This window comes from Oncorhynchus masou, unplaced genomic scaffold, assembly GCF_036934945.1.
Source record: "Oncorhynchus masou masou isolate Uvic2021 unplaced genomic scaffold, UVic_Omas_1.1 unplaced_scaffold_1322, whole genome shotgun sequence".
Taxonomy (NCBI): Eukaryota; Metazoa; Chordata; class Actinopteri; order Salmoniformes; family Salmonidae; genus Oncorhynchus; species Oncorhynchus masou.
In genome coordinates, this window is record NW_027003088.1 from 89,402 (window position 1) to 108,950 (window position 19,549).

Here is a 19,549-nt window from a genome sequence, read left to right on the forward strand (position 1 = left end):
CATCTAGTGGAAAGCCTTCCCAGAAGAGTGGCGGCTGTTATAGCAGCAATGTTCAAATATCTAGTGGAAAGCCTTCCCAGAAGAGTGGAGGCTGTTATAGCAGCAATGTTCCAACATCTAGTGGAAAGCCTTCCCAGAAGAGTGGAGGAGGCTGTTATAGCAGCAATGCTCCAACATCTAGTGGAAAGCCTTCCCAGAAGAGTGGAGGCTGTTATAGCAGCAATGTTCCAACATCTAGTGGAAAGCATTCCCAGAAGAGTGGAGGCTGTTACGGCAGCAAAAGGGGGTTACCAACTCCATATTAACTCCACCTGACAACAGGTGTCCACATACTTTGGTCATGTAGTGTAACTCTTTAGTATTGTTTTTAATCACCTCTGATTACGAGGTCTACATAATATTCAAAGCCCGTTTACTGCTAGAAACCTTACCAAGTGTTGATTCATATTGTGTATATATATATATATATATAAATTTGGAACTTTGTTGAAGTGTATTTCATGTAATGTAATGCCCATGTAGATATGCCTTGTTTGACTGTTTTAGTTTCCTTTCGATAACCTAGGAAAACCATCCTTGCATCTACAATCATCTATCCACCAATGAAGACAAACCTGTTTTAATAAAAGGTCAAAAGGCTACCCAGACATACCCATTGGGTTACCTCCCACCCAGCCTACCCAGACTTAAGAGATATTTTTCATCGATCATGTCTCGGGATGAAAAAAACAAGAGGAGGCCTATTTTGGTTTCATATAAACAATATGTCAGTCAGGTTTCAGGTAAACAATATGATTTCAAAACACACACATTTCCAGTCAAAAGCATAAGTCAGAACACAGCCTCTCTATTCTCTCATGGGATTTCAGGTCCTCTGACTGGGAAAATGTTTTTCCACAATGAGAGCAGTGGAAAGGCTTCTCTCCTGAATGTGTTCTTTCATGTGATTTCAGGTGCTCCAACTGGCTAAAACGCTTTTCACATTGGGAGCAGTGGTAAGGCATCTCTCCTCTGTGTGTCCACTCATGCGAATTCAGACTCCCTAACCAGGTAAAACGCTTTCCACAATGGGAGCAATGGTAAGGCTTCTCTCCGGAGTGTATTCTATTATGTATTTTCAGATTCCCTACCTGGGTGAAACTCTTCTCACACTGAGAACATTGGTAAGGCTTTTCTCCTGTGTGTGTCCTCTCGTGACTTTTTAGATCCCCTGATCGTGAAAATCTCTTTTCACATTGAGAGCAGTGGTACGGCTTTTCTCCTGTGTGTGTCCTCTCATGCTCTTTTAAGTGTCCTAACCGGGTAAAACTTTTTCCACACTGGGAACATTGGAATGGCTTTTCTCCAGAGTGTAGTTTCTCATGCCTTTTCAGGTTGACTAACACGGTAAAACTCTTTTCACACTGGGAACATTGGAAAGGCTTTTCTCCTGTGTGTGTTCTCTCATGCTGTTTTAGGTACCCTAACCAGGTAAAACTCTTTCCACAATGGGAACAGTGATGTTGTCTTGCTGGTTTGGGCATCTCTGGGTCTGGTTCCCCTGAAGGACTCTTCCCGCTGTCAGAGTGAGAGTCTGGTCTCTCTCCTGTCAAAGACAGAGCATTTAGTTAAATACTAATCAGAGACCTGAATGAAACCTCCACATAATAAAACTGTCTTCCCATGAGGTTAAATCCAGACTAGATCCCTAAATGAAATACAGAGCGCGTAATTAAACAGAGACCTGAATGATACCTCTACATGACAAAACTGTCTTCCTATTAGGTTTGATTTCCTAGAATTCCCAGGCTTTTCAGAAATCCTGGTTTGGAGGATTCCGGATTTCCTGCTTATTCGCTAATGATTCTGGGCATCTTGGAAAATTGGGGAAAGTGACCAGATATTTATAATCCTACTGTCTTTGAGGTTTAATCCAGACGAGATCCCTCAATAACCTGAAGGTCAGAACATTTGAGATAAGATTTTCAGAACATTTCCAATTTCCGTCATAACAAATATAAGCAGCAATGTAACAGGATACTTGTAAACAGGCAGAAAGAGACCGTTGCATGGAAGCATTAAATATCCTCCCCTGTGGACTCCTAACAATTCAAAACGCTTCAATGGGTCAAGTTTCAAATTGATTAAGAGAAGAGAAGTGGAGTTATTAGGGTTTAATAGAAAACACTAGTGTTTTACAAAGATGCATTTTACTACTGCTACCACCACCGCTACTACTACTACCACTACTACTACTACCACTGCTAATACTACTGCCACTTCTATCGCTACTGCTACTAACATTACTGCTGCTACTACTAGTGCTACTACTGCCACTTCTATTTGCTGCTGCTACTACCGCTACTACCATTATTGCTGCTATTACTGCTACCACTACTACTACTACTCAACTACTAGTACTGCTACTACTACTACCACAACTACTACTACTACTCAACAACTAGTGCTATTACTACTACTGCTACTACTACTACCACAACTACTACTACTACTCAACTACTAGTGCTACTACTACAACTACTACTGCTACGAATTAAAACAACAAGTGCTACTACTGCTACTACCCAACTACTAGTGCTACTACTACTGCTACAACTACTACTCAACTACTAGTGCTACTTCTACTACTATCACTACTACTAATACTACCCAACCACTAGTGCTACTACTACTACTATCGCTACTACTGCCACTTCTATTGCTACTGCTACTACCATTACTGCTACTACTACTGCCACTTATATTGCTACTGCTACTAACATTACTGCTACTACCGTTACTACTGCTAATATCCTGTTGGTTATTACTGCATTGTCGGAACTAGAAGCACAAGCATTTCGCTACACTCGCATTAACATCTGCTAACCATGTGTATGTGACAAATAAAATTTGATTTGATTTAATCACTATTACCACTACCACTACTACCACTTCTACCACTACTACTGCTTCCGCTACTACAACTACTGCTTCCGCTGCCACTGCTACCACTACTACTGCTACCGCTACTACAACTACCACTGCTACTGCTTCCGCTACTACCACTACTGCTTCCGCTACCACAACTACTGCTTCCAGTACCACCGCTACTACTGCAGCTACCGCTACCATAACTACTGCTAACACTACTACCGATACCACAACTACTACTAACACTACTACCGCTACCACAACTACTGCTAACACTACTACCGCTAACACTACTACCGCTAACACTACTACTACTGCAGCTACGACTACTACCGCTACCACAGCTACTGCAGCTACTACTACTATTTACTACTACTACTACTACTGCTTCCATTACTGCTGCTACTACGCAACTACTAGTGCTACTACTACTACTACTGCTACTGATACTACTACTACTGATACTACCATTACTGCTACTACTACTGCTACTATCGCTACTGATACTACCATTACTGCTGCTATTACTAATACTACTACTGCCACTTCTATTGCTACTGCTACTACCATTACTGCTACTAATACTACTACTGCCACTTCTATTGCTATTGCTACTACCATTACTGCTACTACTACTACTACTGCCACTTCTATTGCTACTGCTACTACCATTATTGCTACTACTACTAATACTACTACTGCCACTTCTATTGCTACTACCATTATTGCTACTACTACTAATTCTACTACTGCCACTAATATTGCTACTGCTACTATCATTACTGCTACTACTAATACCACTTCTATTGCTACTACTATTACTGCTACTAATACTACTACTGTCACTTCTATTGCTACTGGTACTAATACTACTACTGCCACTTCTATTGCTACTGCTACTAATATTACTGCAGCTACTACTACTACTCCTACTCCTACTGCTACTACCACTCCAACTACTGCTGCTACCACCACTACCACTGCTATCACTATTACCTCTACCACCGCTATTACCACTACTACCACTGCTTCTACCACTACTACTGCTTCCGCTACCACTACTACTGCTTTCGCACTACCACTACCGCTACCACAACTACTGCTAACACTACTACCGCTACCACAGCTACTGCTTTCGCACTACCACTACCGCTACCACAACTACTGCTAACACTACTACCGCTACCACAACTACTGCTTCCGCTACCAGACCTACCACTGCAGCTACGACTAGTACTGCTACCACTGCAGCTACGACTACTAACGCTACCCCAACTACTGCTACCACTACTACTGCAGCTACGACTACTACCGCTACCACAGCTACTACTACCACTACTACTGCAGCTACTACTACCAGTACTACTGCAGCTACTACGACTACCACTACTACAGCTACCACAGCTACTACTACCACTACTACTGCAGCTACTACTACTACCACTACTGCAGCTACTACTACTACGACTACCACTACTGCTACTACTACCACTACTACCGCTACCACAGCTACTACTACCACTACAGCTACGACGACTACTGCAGCTACTACCAACTACTGCTACCACTACCACTACAGCTACGACGACTACTGCAGCTACTACCAACTACTGCTACCACTACCACTGCAGCTACGACTACTAACGCTACCCCAACTACTGCTACCACTACCACTACAGCTACGACGACTACTGCAGCTACTACCAACTACTGCTACCACTACTACTGCAGCTACGACTACTACCGCTACGACTACCACTACTACAGCTACCACAGCTACTACTACCACTACTACTGCAGCTACTACGACTACTACGACTATCACTACTACAGCTACCACAGCTACTACTACCACTACTACTGCTGCTACTACTGCAGCTACGACTACTACCGCTACCACAGCTATTACTACCACTACTACTGCAGCTACTACGACTACCACTACTACAGCTACCACAGCTACTACTACCACTACTACAGCTACGACTACTACGCTACCCCAACTACTGCTACCACTACTACTGCAGCTACGACTACTACCGCTACCACAGCTACTACTACCACTACTACTGCAGCTACTACTACCACAGCTACTACTACCACAGCTACTACTACAGCTACTACTACTGCAGCTACTACTACTACCACAACTACTGCAGCTACTACTACTACCACAACTACTGCAGCTACTACTACTACCACAACTACTGCAGCTACTACTACTACTACAACTACTGCAGCTACTACTACTACCACAACTACTGCAGCTACTACTACTACCACAACTACTGCAGCTACTACTACTACCACTAGTACTGCAGCTACTATGACTACCACTACTGCTACTACTACAACAGCTACCACAGCTACTACTACCACCACTACAGCTACGACTACTACTGCAGCTACTACTACTACCCCAACTACTGCTACCACTACTACTGCAGCTACGACTACTATCGCTACCACAGCTACTACTACCACTACAGCTACTACTACCACTACTACAGCTACCACTACCACTACCAGTACTGCTACTACTACAGTTACCACAGCTACTACTACCACCACTACAACTGCAGCTGCGATTACTACTGCAGCTACTATTACTACCACCACTACTGTAGCTACTACTACTACAGCTACTACTGCTACCACTACCACCACTACTGCTGCTACCGCTACCACAACTACTACCGCTACCACTACTACTACCACCATTACAGCTACTGCTGCTACTACTACTACTACTGCTTCTGCTACTACTACTACCACCACCACCGCTATATCTACTACTGCTGCTCAAATAAAATGTTAATTGTTACATGCGGTAAATACAATAGGTGTAGACCTTACAGTGAAATGGCTACTTACAATAGTGGCTACAACCGCTACCACCACTACAGCTACTACTGCAGCCACTACTACTACCGCTACCACAACTACAACCGCTACCACCGCTAATACTACTACCGCAGCCACTACTACTACTGCTACCACAACTACAACCGCTAACACCGCTAATACTACTACTGCAGCCACTACTACTACCGCTACCACAACTACAACCGCTACCACCGCTAATACTACTACTACTACTACTATATAGCCTCCACATTGACTCTGTACTGGACCCCCTCTACATAGCCTCCACATTGACTCTGTTCTGGTACCCCCTGTATACAGCCTCCACATTGACTCTGTACTGGACCCCCTCTACATAGCCTCCACATTGACTCTGTTCTGGTACCCCTGTATACAGCCTCCACATTGACTCTGTACCGGTACCCCCTGTATATAGCCTCCACATTGACTCTGTACTGGTATCCCCTGTATATAGCCTCCACATTGACTCTGTACTGGTACCCCCTGTATATTGACTCTGTACTGGTACCCCCTGTATATTGACTCTGTACTGGTACACCCTGTATATAGCCTAGTATTTCGTCCTGCTATTATTATTTACTGCTGCTCTTTTAATGAATTGGATCCATCGTTAACGTTTTGTTGGTGGCCCGCTCTTTAATGGTATACATACCTTACACTGTAGCTTTAACTATTCCTACAGTAAAGAACAACATGTTCAAGTATAAAACGTCAATAGAACGAATGCCCCTTGAAACCACACATTAGTTCAACAACTGCAGAGTTTTGCCCGTTTCTAAGATAGTACTACTCACTGGCGTTAATCACCTCTCCCGTCTCCTCTTCCTCTTTCGATGTGCCATTTATCTCCCTCGTTCATTCCTCCAAAAACAGCATCCTCCTCTTTCTCTTCCTCCTCTTCTTTTACTGTAACATCCTCCTCTTTCACTCTGAACGAGTCTTCCTCTTCTTTCAGTGAAACGTCTTTCTCTTCTTCTTTCACTGTAACAGCCTCACCCTCTACTTTTACTGTGACATCCTCCTCTTCCTTCTCCTCTTTCACGACAATGTTCAGCCACATGCCTTTCTCCGTCCAGCGGACCTCCTCTCCTTTTGCAGGAGGAGAGTAGTTTAGGGAGCTCATGATCGGAGATGTTAGCTGGCTAACGTAACTAGTTCGCATGAGCGATTAGCCTAACTTAACCAGCCAGCTAACAACGTAAATATGAAATTAAATGGGGCAACTAGATACGACAGAAGTGTATTCAACGCAGACTGCTTGATGCACCGAAAGTGTCTAAAGAGCTTGACTGTTTCGGGTATTTTGGCTAGCAAGATAACGAAGTGGATAACTAGCTGTTGTTATCGAGGAAGCGTCCCGTCCACTAGATTACGCGTCACACTGAAAGCATCGCCTGAAAGACACATCGCCATCAGCTGACTGGAGTGGGTAACGCAGTTGAGAAGAACGTGTATTTTTATATTTGCATGTTGTATTTAAACGCAACATGCAAAAACAGTTCATATAAGGAAATCAGTCAATTGAAATAAATTAATTAGGCCCTGATCTATGGCTTTCACAGGGCATATGCCCTAATCTATGGCTTTCACAGGGCATAGGCCTGTAAACAAATTTGTGCACAACAAATCAAATGTTATTTGTCACATGCACTGAATGCAACAGGTGTAGACCTTACAATGAAATGCTTACTTACAAGCCCCTAACCAACAATTCAGTTAAAAATAAGAAGAATAAATAAGAATAAGAAATAGAAGTAACAAGTTATTAAAGAGCAACAATAAATTAATAATAGCGGGGCTATATACATGGGGTACCAGTACAGAGTCAACATGCGGGGCACCGTGTCGAGGTAATTGAGGTAATATGTACATGTAGTTAGAGTTATCAAAGTGACTATGCATAGATGATAACAGAGAAATCAAATCAAATTTTATTTGTCACATACACATGGTTAACAGATGTTAGTGCGAGTGTAGCGAAATGCTTGTGCTTCTAGTTCCGACAATGCAGTAATAACCAACAAGTAATCTAACTAACAATTCCAAAACTACTGTCTTATACACAAGTGTAAGGGGATAAAGAATATTGATGACTGATAATAAATAAGGAGGTAGTTTATTCAGAAGTGCTTTATAGACAAACACGAGAGCATGTTGTTCTCGTCTCACGGACAGCGAAGTCCAACCCACATTATGATATAAATCACAGTGGTGAGTTCTGTAGCTAGCACCCGTTATAAACCTAAGTGCGCAATGATAAGTAGCATCCAGCGATTTTCAAGTGTTGATGCCGCAGCATGCATGTAAATAATAGCCCCATAATCTATAACAGACATAAAAGTAGCTTGCACAATTTGTCTTCTATTTGTAGAGGACAAACATGTCCTGTTTCTATAGAGGAAGACGAGCTTGATTTTTAGCCGTTTACAAAGTTGGTCAATATGCATTTTAATAGATAGTTTATCATCCAACCATATCCCTAAGTATGTATATGTAGAGGCTTGATTAATTCGAGAACCACCTATGCTCGTAAGTGCAAGTGTATTTTCAACAAACTTTTTAAACCTATTAAAAATCCTAAAATATGTTTTCTTTGCATTTAAAACAAGTTTTAGCTGTATAAAAGTCCCTTGTAATATCTTAAAATCTGTCTCCAATAGTGATAATGCTAGGTCAGCCGTTGAAGCGAAAGACTACATGACAGTGTCATCAGCATATAAATGAATTTGACACTTTCTTATCTCATCACTGATATTGTTTATGTAGAGAGTGAACAGTAATGGACCAAGAATAGAACCTTGTGGAACCCCCTTTAACCAACTCCAATGGCTCTGACTGGATGCCGTCGACTCTAACAGCATGACTTCTATCCTTTAGATAGTCATGAAACCAACGACAGGCATCCAGTCCCAGTCCTATTGACGACAGCTTACCCAAAAGTATCGCATGGTCCACAGTGTCAAAAGCTTTAGATAAATCTATGAACAAGGCGGCACAGCACTTTTTATTATCTAGGGAATTAGCAATATCATTTACAACACGTACAGTGGCCGTAAGAGTACTGTGTTTAGGTCTAAAGCCAGATAGATTACTAGAAAGAGTATTGTTAACAGTTAAAAATGATTGTAGTTGCCTATTCACCAGTGACTATAGAATTTTAGCCAAACAGGAGAGCTTAGAGATGGGCCAATAATTATCCAACTCACGACCATCACCTCCCCCTTTGAGAGTGGTGAAACAAAATGGGCTGTTTTCCAAGATTTAGGAATCTTTTCTACGACTAATGTTTGATTAAAAATATGCGTCACTACACCAGAAATAATTGGTGCCGCACACTTGAGTAAATATGGATCCAGATTGTCAGCGCCTAATGATTTCATAGAATCTTTAGCAGATAGTGCAGATAAGACCTCACCTTCTGTGACTTTTTGAGAATTTAAAACCGGCTTACTGTTTTCCACATCAGTTAAAGGCCGAGGGCTGAAAATATACTGACGCTCTGGACTGGGTACAGTCACCAGACGCTCTGGACTGGGTACTGTCACCAGACGCTCTGGACTGGGTACAGTCACCAGACGCTCTGGACTGGGTACTGTCGCCGGACGCTCTGGACTGGGTACTGTAGCCGGACGCTCTGGACTGGGTACTGTTGCCGGACGCTCTGGACTGGGTACTGTTGCCGGACGCTCTGGACTGGGTACTGTCGCCGGACGCTCTGGACTGGGTACTGTAGCCGGACGCTCTGGACTGGGTACTGTCGCCTGACGCTCTGGACTGGGTACTGTCGCCGGACGCTCTGGACTGGGTACTGTCGCCGGACGCTCTGGACTGGGTACTGTCGCCGGACGCTCTGGACTGGGTACTGTCGCCGGACGCTCTGGACTGGGTACTGTCGCCTGACGCTCTGGACTGGGTACTGTCGCCTGACGCTCTGGACTGGGTACTGTCGCCTGACGCTCTGGACTGGGTACTGTCGCCGGACACTCTGGACTGCTGAGGCGCACTGTAGGCCTGGTGCGTGGTACCGGGCTGGTGGTACCGGGCTGGAGACATGCACCTCAGGGCGAGTGTGGGAAGGAGACACAGGACTTACTGGACTGTTGAGGTGCACTGGAGGCCTGGTGCGTGGTGCCGGCACTGGTGGTACTGGGCTGGAGACACGCACCTCAGGGCGAGTGCGGGAGCAGGCACAGGATACACTGTGCCAGCCGTGTACCCTCATATCATCGCCGTTCCTCCATTCTCCGGTATTTCTCCTCGTAGTATCGCCGTCCCGCTTTCGCTGCCTCTATCTCCTCCTTGGAAAGGCGATACTCCCCGGCTGCGTCCAGGGTCCTGCTCCATCCAGTATTTCCTCCCATGACCATTCTGACTGCTCCTCCTGAACACGCTGCTTGGTCCTTTTATGGTGGGTTCTTCTGTAACGGCCGTCGTAAGGAGGAGACCAAGGCGCAGCGTGGTAAGCATACATTCTTCTTATATTAAAAACAACAAAACGAACCGTGAAGCTAATATGCGTAGTGCAGACAGGTAACTAAACATAGAACAAGAACACACAAAAACCCTAGGCAAAATGGCTACCTAAATATGGTCACCAATCAGAGACAAAGATAAACAGCTGCCTCTGATTGGGAACCAATTCAGGCCACCATAGACATACAATCCACCGAGACATTCAAAATCTCTAGAAATACAAAACCCCTAGACAAGGCAAGACAAAACAAACACCCTAGTCACACCCTGACCTAACCAAAATAATAAAGGTCAGATAACTAAGGTGTGACAAATTCGTTATTACGAAATAATTCAGTTCCAGTTTTTTTAAATGATCCCTTTTCCTCTTTTATTTCGAATTGGTAGTTACAGACTTGTCCCATCACTGCAACTCCTGTGTAAAGAGAGAGGCGAAGGTCGAAAGCCATGCGTCCTCCCAAACACGACCCGCCAAGCCGCACTCCTTCTTGACACACTGCTCATTTAACTTAGAAGCCAACCGCACCAATGTGTCGGAGGAAAGGCAGTACAGCTGGCAACCGAAGCCAGCATGCATACGCCCGGTCATCCACAAGGAGTCAATAGAGCGTAATGGGACAAGGACATCCCAGCCAGCCAAATCTTCCCCTAACCCGGACGATACTGGGCCAATTGTGCACCACCTCATGGGTCTCCCGGTCTCGGGCCGGCTGCGACACAGCCCCGGGATCGAACCCGGATCTGTACTAATGCCTCTAACCCTAATCAACATCTTAGACCGCTGTGCCACTCAGGAGGCCCATCCAGTTTCACTTTACTATGAGAAAGAGCCTTCGTTATGCAGAAACGTTGGCGTTATGCCACTTGGCAGCCGTGGCTTCCTCTCATGCACAGGTTGACATTATTGCCGGGTTTGTTTGAGTTGATCAACTTTTATTTTCTCTCTCTGTTTGAAAGTCACTCTGTTAGATGTGACCAGACTGTTAAAGTCACTCTGTTAGATGTGACCAGACTATTAAAGCCACTCTGTTAGATGTGACAGACTATTAAAGTCACTGTTAGATGTGACCAGACTATTAAAGTCACTCTGTTAGATGTGACCAGACTATTCACCTGTTAGATTAAAGTCACTCTGTTAGATGTGACCAGACTATTAAAGTCACTCTGTTAGATGTGACCAGACTATTAAAGCCACTCTGTTAGATGTGACCAGACTATTCCCTGTTAAAGTCACTCTTGTTAGATGTGACCAGACTATTAAAGCCACTCTGTTAGATGTGACCAGACTATTCCCTTAAAGTCACTCTGTTAGATGTGACCAGACTATTCCCTTAAAGTCACTCTGTTAGATGTGACCAGACTATTCCCTTAAAGTCACTCTGTTAGATGTGACCAGACTATTAAAGCCACTCTGTTAGATGTGACCAGACTATTCTGTTAGATTAAAGTCACTCTGTTAGATGTGACCAGACTATTAAAGTCACTCTGTTAGATGTGACCAGACTATTAAAGTCACTCTGTTAGACTCTGTTAGATGTGACCAGACTATTAAAGTCACTCTGTTAGATGTGACCAGACTATTAAAGTCACTCTGTTAGATGTGACCACTCTGTTAGATGTGACCAGACTATTAAAGTCACTCTGTTAGATGTGACCAGACTATTAAAGTCACTCTGTTAGATGTGACCAGACTATTAAAGTCACTCTGTTAGATGTGACCAGACTATTAAAGCCACTCTGTTAGATGTGACCAGACTATTAAAGTCACTCTGTTAGATGTGACCAGACTATTAAAGTCACTCTGTTAGATGTGACCAGACTATTAAAGTCACTCTGTTAGATGTGACCAGACTATTAAAGTCACTCTGTTAGATGTGACCAGACTATTAAAACCACTCTGTTAGATGTCACTCTGTTAGATGCACTGACCAGACTATTAAAGCCACTCTGTTAGATGTGACCAGACTATTAAAGTCACTATGTTAGATGTGACCAGACTATTAAAGCCACACTGTTAGATGTGACCAGACTATTCCCTTAAAGCCACTCTGTTAGATGTGACCAGACTATTAAAGTCACTCTGTTAGATGTGACCAGACTATTCCCTTAAAGTCACTCTGTTAGATGTGACCAGACTATTAAAGTCACTCTGTTAGATGTGACCAGACTATTCCCTTAAAGTCACTCTGTTAGATGTGACCAGACTATTAAAGTCACTCTGTTAGATGTGACCAGACTATTAAAGCCACTCTGTTAGATGTGACCAGACTATTAAAGTCACTCTGTTAGATGTGACCAGACTATTAAAGTCACTCTGTTAGATGTGACCAGACTATTAAAACCACTCTGTTAGATGTGACCAGACTATTCCTTATTAAAGCCACTCTGTTAGATGTGACCAGACTATTAAAGTCACTCTGTTAGATGTGACCAGACTATTAAAGTCACTCTGTTAGATGTGACAGACTATTAAAGCCACTCTGTTAGATGTGACCAGACTATTACTATTAAAGTCACTATTAAAGTCACTCTGTTAGATGTGACCAGACTATTCCCTTAAAGTCACTCTGTTAGATGTGACCAGACTATTAAAGTCACTCTGTTAGATGTGACCAGACTATTCACCTGTTAGATTAAAGTCACACTCTGTTAGATGTGACCAGACTATTAAAGTCACTCTGTTAGATGTGACCAGACTATTAAAACCACTCTGTTAGATGTGACCAGACTATTAAAGTCACTCTGTTAGATGTGACCAGACTAGATTAAAACCACTCTGTTAGATGTGACCAGACTATTAAAGTCACTCTGTTAGATGTGACCAGACTATTAAAGTCACTCTGTTAGATGTGACCAGACTATTCCCTTAAAGCCACTCTGTTAGATGTGACCAGACTATTCCCTTAAAGTCACTCTGTTAGATGTGACCAGACTATTAAAGTTACTCTGTTAGATGTGACCAGACTATTCACTCTGTTAGATGTGACCTTAAAGTCACTCTGTTAGATGTGACCAGACTATTAAAGTCACTCTGTTAGATGTGACCAGACTATTAAAGTCACTCTGTTAGATGTGACCAGACTATTCCCTTAAAGCCACTCTGTTAGATGTGACCAGACTATTAAAGTCACTCTGTTAGATGTGACCAGACTATTCCCTTAAAGTCACTCTGTTAGATGTGACCAGACTATTAAAGTCACTCTGTTAGATGTGACCAGACTATTCCCTTAAAGTCACTCTGTTAGATGTGACCAGACTATTAAAGTCACTCTGTTAGATGTGACCAGACTATTAAAGTCACTCTGTTAGATGTGACCAGACTATTAAAGCCACTCTGTTAGATGTGACCAGACTATTAAAGTCACTCTGTTAGATGTGACCAGACTATTAAAGCCACTCTGTTAGATGTGACCAGACTATTAAAGTCACTCTGTTAGATGTGACCAGACTATTAAAGCCACTCTGTTAGATGTGACCAGACCATTAACACCACTCTGTTAGATGTGACCAGACTATTCCCTTAAATTCACTCTGTTAGATGTGACCAGACTATTAAAGACACTCTGTTAGATGTGACCAGACTATTAAAACCACTCTGTTAGATGTGACCAGACTATTAAAGTCACTCTGTTAGATGTGACCAGACTATTAAAGTCACTCTGTTAGATGTGACCAGACTATTAAAGCCACTCTGTTAGATGTGACCAGACTATTCCCTTAAAGTCACTCTGTTAGATGTGACCAGACTATTAAAGCCACTCTGTTAGATGTGACCAGACTATTCTTTTAAAGTCACTCTGTTAGATGTGACCAGACTATTAAAGTCACTCTGTTAGATGTGACCAGACTATTAAAGCCACTCTGTTAGATGTGACCAGACTATTAAAGTCACTCTGTTAGATGTGACCAGACTATTAAAGTCACTCTGTTAGATGTGACCAGACTATTAAAGTCACTCTGTTAGATGTGACCAGACTATTCACTCTGTTAGATGTGACCAGACTATTAAAGTCACTCTGTTAGATGTGACCAGACTATTAAAGTCACTCTGTTAGATGTGACCAGACTTAAAGTCACTCTGTTAGATGTGACCAGACTATTAAAGTCACTCTGTTAGATGTGACCAGACTATTAAAGCCACTCTGTTAGATGTGACCAGACTATTAAAGTCACTCTGTTAGATGTGACCAGACCACTCTGTTAGATGTGACCAGACTATTAAAGTCACTCTGTTAGATTAAAGTCACTCTGTTAGATGTGACCAGACTATTAAAGTCACTCTGTTAGATGTGACCAGACTATTAAAGTCACTCTGTTAGATGTGACCAGACTATTAAAGTCACTCTGTTAGATGTGACCAGACTATTAAAGTCACTCTGTTAGATGTGACCAGACTATTAAAGTCACTCTGTTAGATGTGACCAGACTATTAAAGTCACTCTGTTAGATGTGACCAGACTATTAAAGTCACTCTGTTAGATGTGACCAGACTATTAAAACCACTCTGTTAGATGTTACTATTAAAGTCATGTTAGATGTGACCAGACTATTAAAGTCACTATGTTAGATGTGACCAGACTATTAAAGCCACACTGTTAGATGTGACCAGACTATTAAAGTCACTCTGTTAAAGCCACTCTGTTAGATGTGACCAGACTATTAAAGTCACTCTGTTAGATGTGACCAGACTATTCCCTTAAAGTCACTCTGTTAGATGTGACCAGACTATTAAAGTCACTCTGTTAGATGTGACCAGACTATTGACCAGACTTAAAGTCACTCTGTTAGATGTGACCAGACTATTAAAGTCACTCTGTTAGATGTGACCAGACTATTAAAGCCACTCTGTTAGATGTGACCAGACTATTAAAGTCACTCTGTTAAAGTCACTCTGTTAGATGTGACCAGACTATTAAAGTCACTCTGTTAGATGTGACCAGACTATTAAAGTCACTCTGTTAGATGTGACCAGACTATTCACCTGTTATTGCCACTCTGTTAGATGTGACCAGACTATTAAAGTCACTCTGTTAGATGTGACCAGACTATTAAAGTCACTCTGTTAGATGTGACCAGACTATTAAAGTCACTCTGTTAGATGTGACCAGACTATTCCCTAAAGTCAGACTATTAAAGTCACTCTGTTAGATGTGACCAGACTATTCCCTTAAAGTCACTCTGTTAGATGTGACCAGACTATTCACTCTGTTAAAGTCACTCTGTTAGATGTGACCAGACTATTAAAGTCACTCTGTTAGATGTATTAAAGCCACTCTGTTAGATGTGACCAGACTATTAAAGTCACTCTGTTAGATGTGACCAGACTATTAAAGTCACTCTGTTAGATGTGACCAGACTATTAAAGTCACTCTGTTAGATGTGACCAGACTATTAAAGTCACTCTGTTAGATGTGACCAGACTATTAAAGCCACTCTGTTAGATGTGACCAGACTATTCCCTATTAAAGTCACTCTGTTAGATGTGACCAGACTATGTGACCAGACTATTAAAGTCACTCTGTTAGTGACCAGACTGTAAAGTCACTCTGTTAGATGTGACCAGACTATTAAAGTCACTCTGTTAGATGTGACCAGACTATTCCCTTAAAGCAACTCTGTTAGATGTGACCAGACTATTAAAGTCACTCTGTTAGATGTGACCAGACTATTCCCTTAAAGTCACTCTGTTAGATGTGACCAGACTATTAAAGCCACTCTGTTAGATGTGACCAGACTATTAAAGTCACTCTGTTAGATGTGACCAGACTATTAAAGTCACTCTGTTAGATGTGACCAGACTATTAAAGTCACTCTGTTAGATGTGACCAGACTATTAAAGCCACTCTGTTAGATGTGACCAGACTATTAAACTATTCACTCTGTTAGATGTGACCAGACTATTAAAGTCACTCTGTTAGATGTGACCAGACTATTAAAGTGACCACTCTGTTAGATGTGACCAGACTATTAAAGTCACTCTGTTAGATGTGACCAGACTATTAAAGTCACTCTGTTAGATGTGACCAGACTATTAAAGTCACTCTGTTAGATGTGACCAGACTATTTAAAGTCACTATGTTAGATGTGACCAGACTATTAAAGTCACTCTGTTAGATGTGACCAGACTATTAAAGTCACTCTGTTAGATGTGACCAGACTATTAAAGTCACTCTGTTAGATGTGACCAGACTCACTCTGTTAGATGTGACCAGACTATTAAAGTCACTCTGTTAGATGTGACCAGACTATTAGATGTGACCAGACCACTCTGTTAGAAAGACTATTCCCACTCTGTTAGATGTGACCAGACTATTAAAGTCACTCTGTTAGATGTGACCAGACTATTGACCAGACTATTAAAGTCACTCTGTTAGATGTGACCAGACTATTAAAGTCACTCTGTTAGATGTGACCAGACTATTAAAGTCACTCTGTTAGATGTTAAAGTCACTCTGTTAGATGTGACCAGACTATTAAAGTCACTCTGTTAGATGTGACCAGACTATTAAAGCCACTCTGTTAGATGTGACCAGACTATTAAAGTCACTCTGTTAGATGTGACCAGACTATTAAAGTCACTCTGTTAGATGTGACCAGACTATTAAAACCACTCTGTTAGATGTTCACTCTGTTAGATGACCAGACTATTCCCTTATGTGCCACTCTGTTAGATGTGACCAGACTATTAAAGTCACTCTGTTAGATGTGACCAGACTATTAAAGTCACTCTGTTAGATGTGACCAGACTATTAAAGCCACTCTGTTAGATGTGACCAGACTATTCCCTTAAAGTCACTCTGTTAGATGTGACCAGACTATTCCCTTAAAGTCACTCTGTTAGATGTGACCAGACTATTAAAGCCACTCTGTTAGATGTGACCAGACTATTAAAGTCACTCTGTTAGAAAGTCACTCTGTTAGATGTGACCAGACTATTAAAGTCACTCTGTTAGATGTGACCAGACTATTAAAGTCACTCTGTTAGATGTGACCAGACTATTAAAGTCACTCTGTTAGATGTGACCAGACTATTAAAGTCACTCTGTTGTTAGATGTTGATGTGACCAGACTATTCACTCTGTTAGAAAGTCACTCTGTTAGATGTGACCAGACTATTAAAGTCACTCTGTTAGATGTGACCAGACTATTCCCTTAAAGTCACTCAGACTATTAAAGTCACTCTGTTAGATGTGACCAGACTATTAAAGTCACTCTGTTAGATGTGACCAGACTATTAAAGCCACTCTGTTAAAGTCACTCTGTTAGATGTGACCAGACTGTTAGATTAAAGTCACTCTGTTAGATGTGACCAGACTATTAAAGTCACTCTGTTAGATGTGACCAGACTATTAAAGCCACTCTGTTAATGTGACCAGACACTCTGTTCTGTTAGAGACCAGACTATTAAAGCCACTCTGTTAGATGTGACCAGACTATTAAAGTCACTCTGTTAGATGTGACCAGACTATTAAAGCCACTCTGTTAGATGTGACCAGACTATTAAAGTCACTCTGTTAGATGTGACCAGACTATTAAAGTCACTCTGTTAGATGTGACCAGACTATTAAAGTCACTCTGTTAGATGTGACCAGACTATTAAAGTCACTCTGTTAGATGTGACCAGACTATTAAAGTCACTCTGTTAGATGTGACCAGACTATTAAAGTCACTCTGTTAGATGTGACCAGACTATTAAAGTCACTCTGTTAGATGTGACCAGACTATTAAAACCACTCTGTTAGATGTGACCAGACTCATTAAAGACCACTCTGTTAGATGTGACCAGACTATTAAATGTCACTCACTCTGTTAGATGTGACCAGACTATTAAAGTCACTCTGTTAGATGTGACCAGACTATTTAAAGTCACTCTGTTAGATGTGACCAGACTATTGACCAGACTTAAAGTCACTCTGTTAGATGTGACCAGACTATTAAAGTCACTCTGTTAGATGTGACCAGACTATTAAAGTCACTCTGTTAGATGTGACCAGACTATTAAAGTCACTCTGTTAGATGTGACCAGACTATGTGACCAGACTATTAAAGTCACTCTGTTAGATGTGACCAGACTATTAAAGTCACTCTGTTAGATGTGACCAGACTATTAAAGCCACTCTGTTAGATGTGACCAGACTATTAAAGTCACTCTGTTAGATGTGACCAGACTATTAAAGTCACTCTGTTAGATGTGACCAGACTATTAAAACCACTCTGTTAGATGTGACCAGACTATTTTAAAGTCACTCTGTTAGATGTGACCAGTGTCACTCTGTTAGATGTGACCAGACTATTAAAGTCACTCTGTTAGATGTGACCAGACTACTCTGTTAAAGTCACTCTGTTAGATGTGACCAGACTATTCCCTTAAAGTCACTCTGTTAGATGTGACCAGACTATTAAAGTCACTCTGTTAGATGTGACCAGACTATTAAAGTCACTCTGTTAGATGTGACCAGACTATTAAAGTCACTCTGTTAGATGTGACCAGACTATTAAAGTCACTCTGTTAGATGTGACCAGACTATTAAAGTCACTCTGTTAGATGTGACCAGACTATTAAAGTCACTCTGTTAGATGTGACCAGACTATTAAAGTCACTCTGTTAGATGTGACCAGACTATTAGATCAAGTCATTAGATGTGACCAGACTATTAAAGTCACTCTGTTAGATGTGACCAGACTTAAAGTCACTCTGTTAGATGTGACCAGACTATTAAAGTCACTCTGTTAGATGTGACCAGACTATTCCCTGTTAAAGTCACTCTGTTAGATGTGACCAGACTATTAAAGTCACTCTGTTAGATGTGATGTGACCAGACTATTAAAGTCACTCTGTTAGATGTGACCAGACTATTAAAGTCACTCTGTTAGATGTGACCAGACTATTAAAGCCACTCTGTTAGATGTGACCAGACTATTAAAGTCACTCTGTTAGATGTGACCAGACTATTAAAGTCACTCTGTTAGATGTGACCAGACTATTAAAGCCACTCTGTTAGATGTGACCAGACTATTAAAGTCACTCTGTTAGATGTGACCAGACTATTAAAGCCACTCTGTTAGATGTGACCAGACTATTAAAGTCACTCTGTTAGATGTGACCAGACTATTAAAGTCACTCTGTTAGATGTGACCAGACCACTCTGTTAGATGTGACCAGACTATTAAAGCCACTATTAAAGCCACTCTGTTAGATGTGACCAGACTATTAAAGTCACTCTGTTAGATGTGACCAGACTATTAAAGTCACTCTGTCACTCTGTTAGATGTGACCAGA

At 41.8% G+C, this 19,549-nt stretch overlaps 1 protein-coding gene across 1 annotated transcript; it reads right to left on the bottom strand.

Annotated features, from left to right (window-relative positions):
• Nucleotides 1-329: 329 nt before the first annotated feature.
• On the bottom strand, nt 330-6,639 carry LOC135530319 (zinc finger protein 239-like). The gene is made up of 2 exons (XM_064958677.1): nt 6,591-6,639; nt 330-1,585 (listed from the first exon to the last, which is right to left on the bottom strand). Exon 2 carries the CDS (start codon nt 1,521-1,523, stop codon nt 819-821), a length of 705 nt encoding a protein of 234 aa, XP_064814749.1. The 5' UTR covers nt 1,524-1,585; nt 6,591-6,639; the 3' UTR covers nt 330-818.
• Nucleotides 6,640-19,549: the final 12,910 nt, after the last annotated feature.

Coding starts and splice junctions, on each gene's coding strand:
- LOC135530319 (XM_064958677.1), bottom strand. CDS start 1,523: ATGCCCAAACCAGCAAGACAACATCACTGTTCCCATTGTGGAAAGAGT.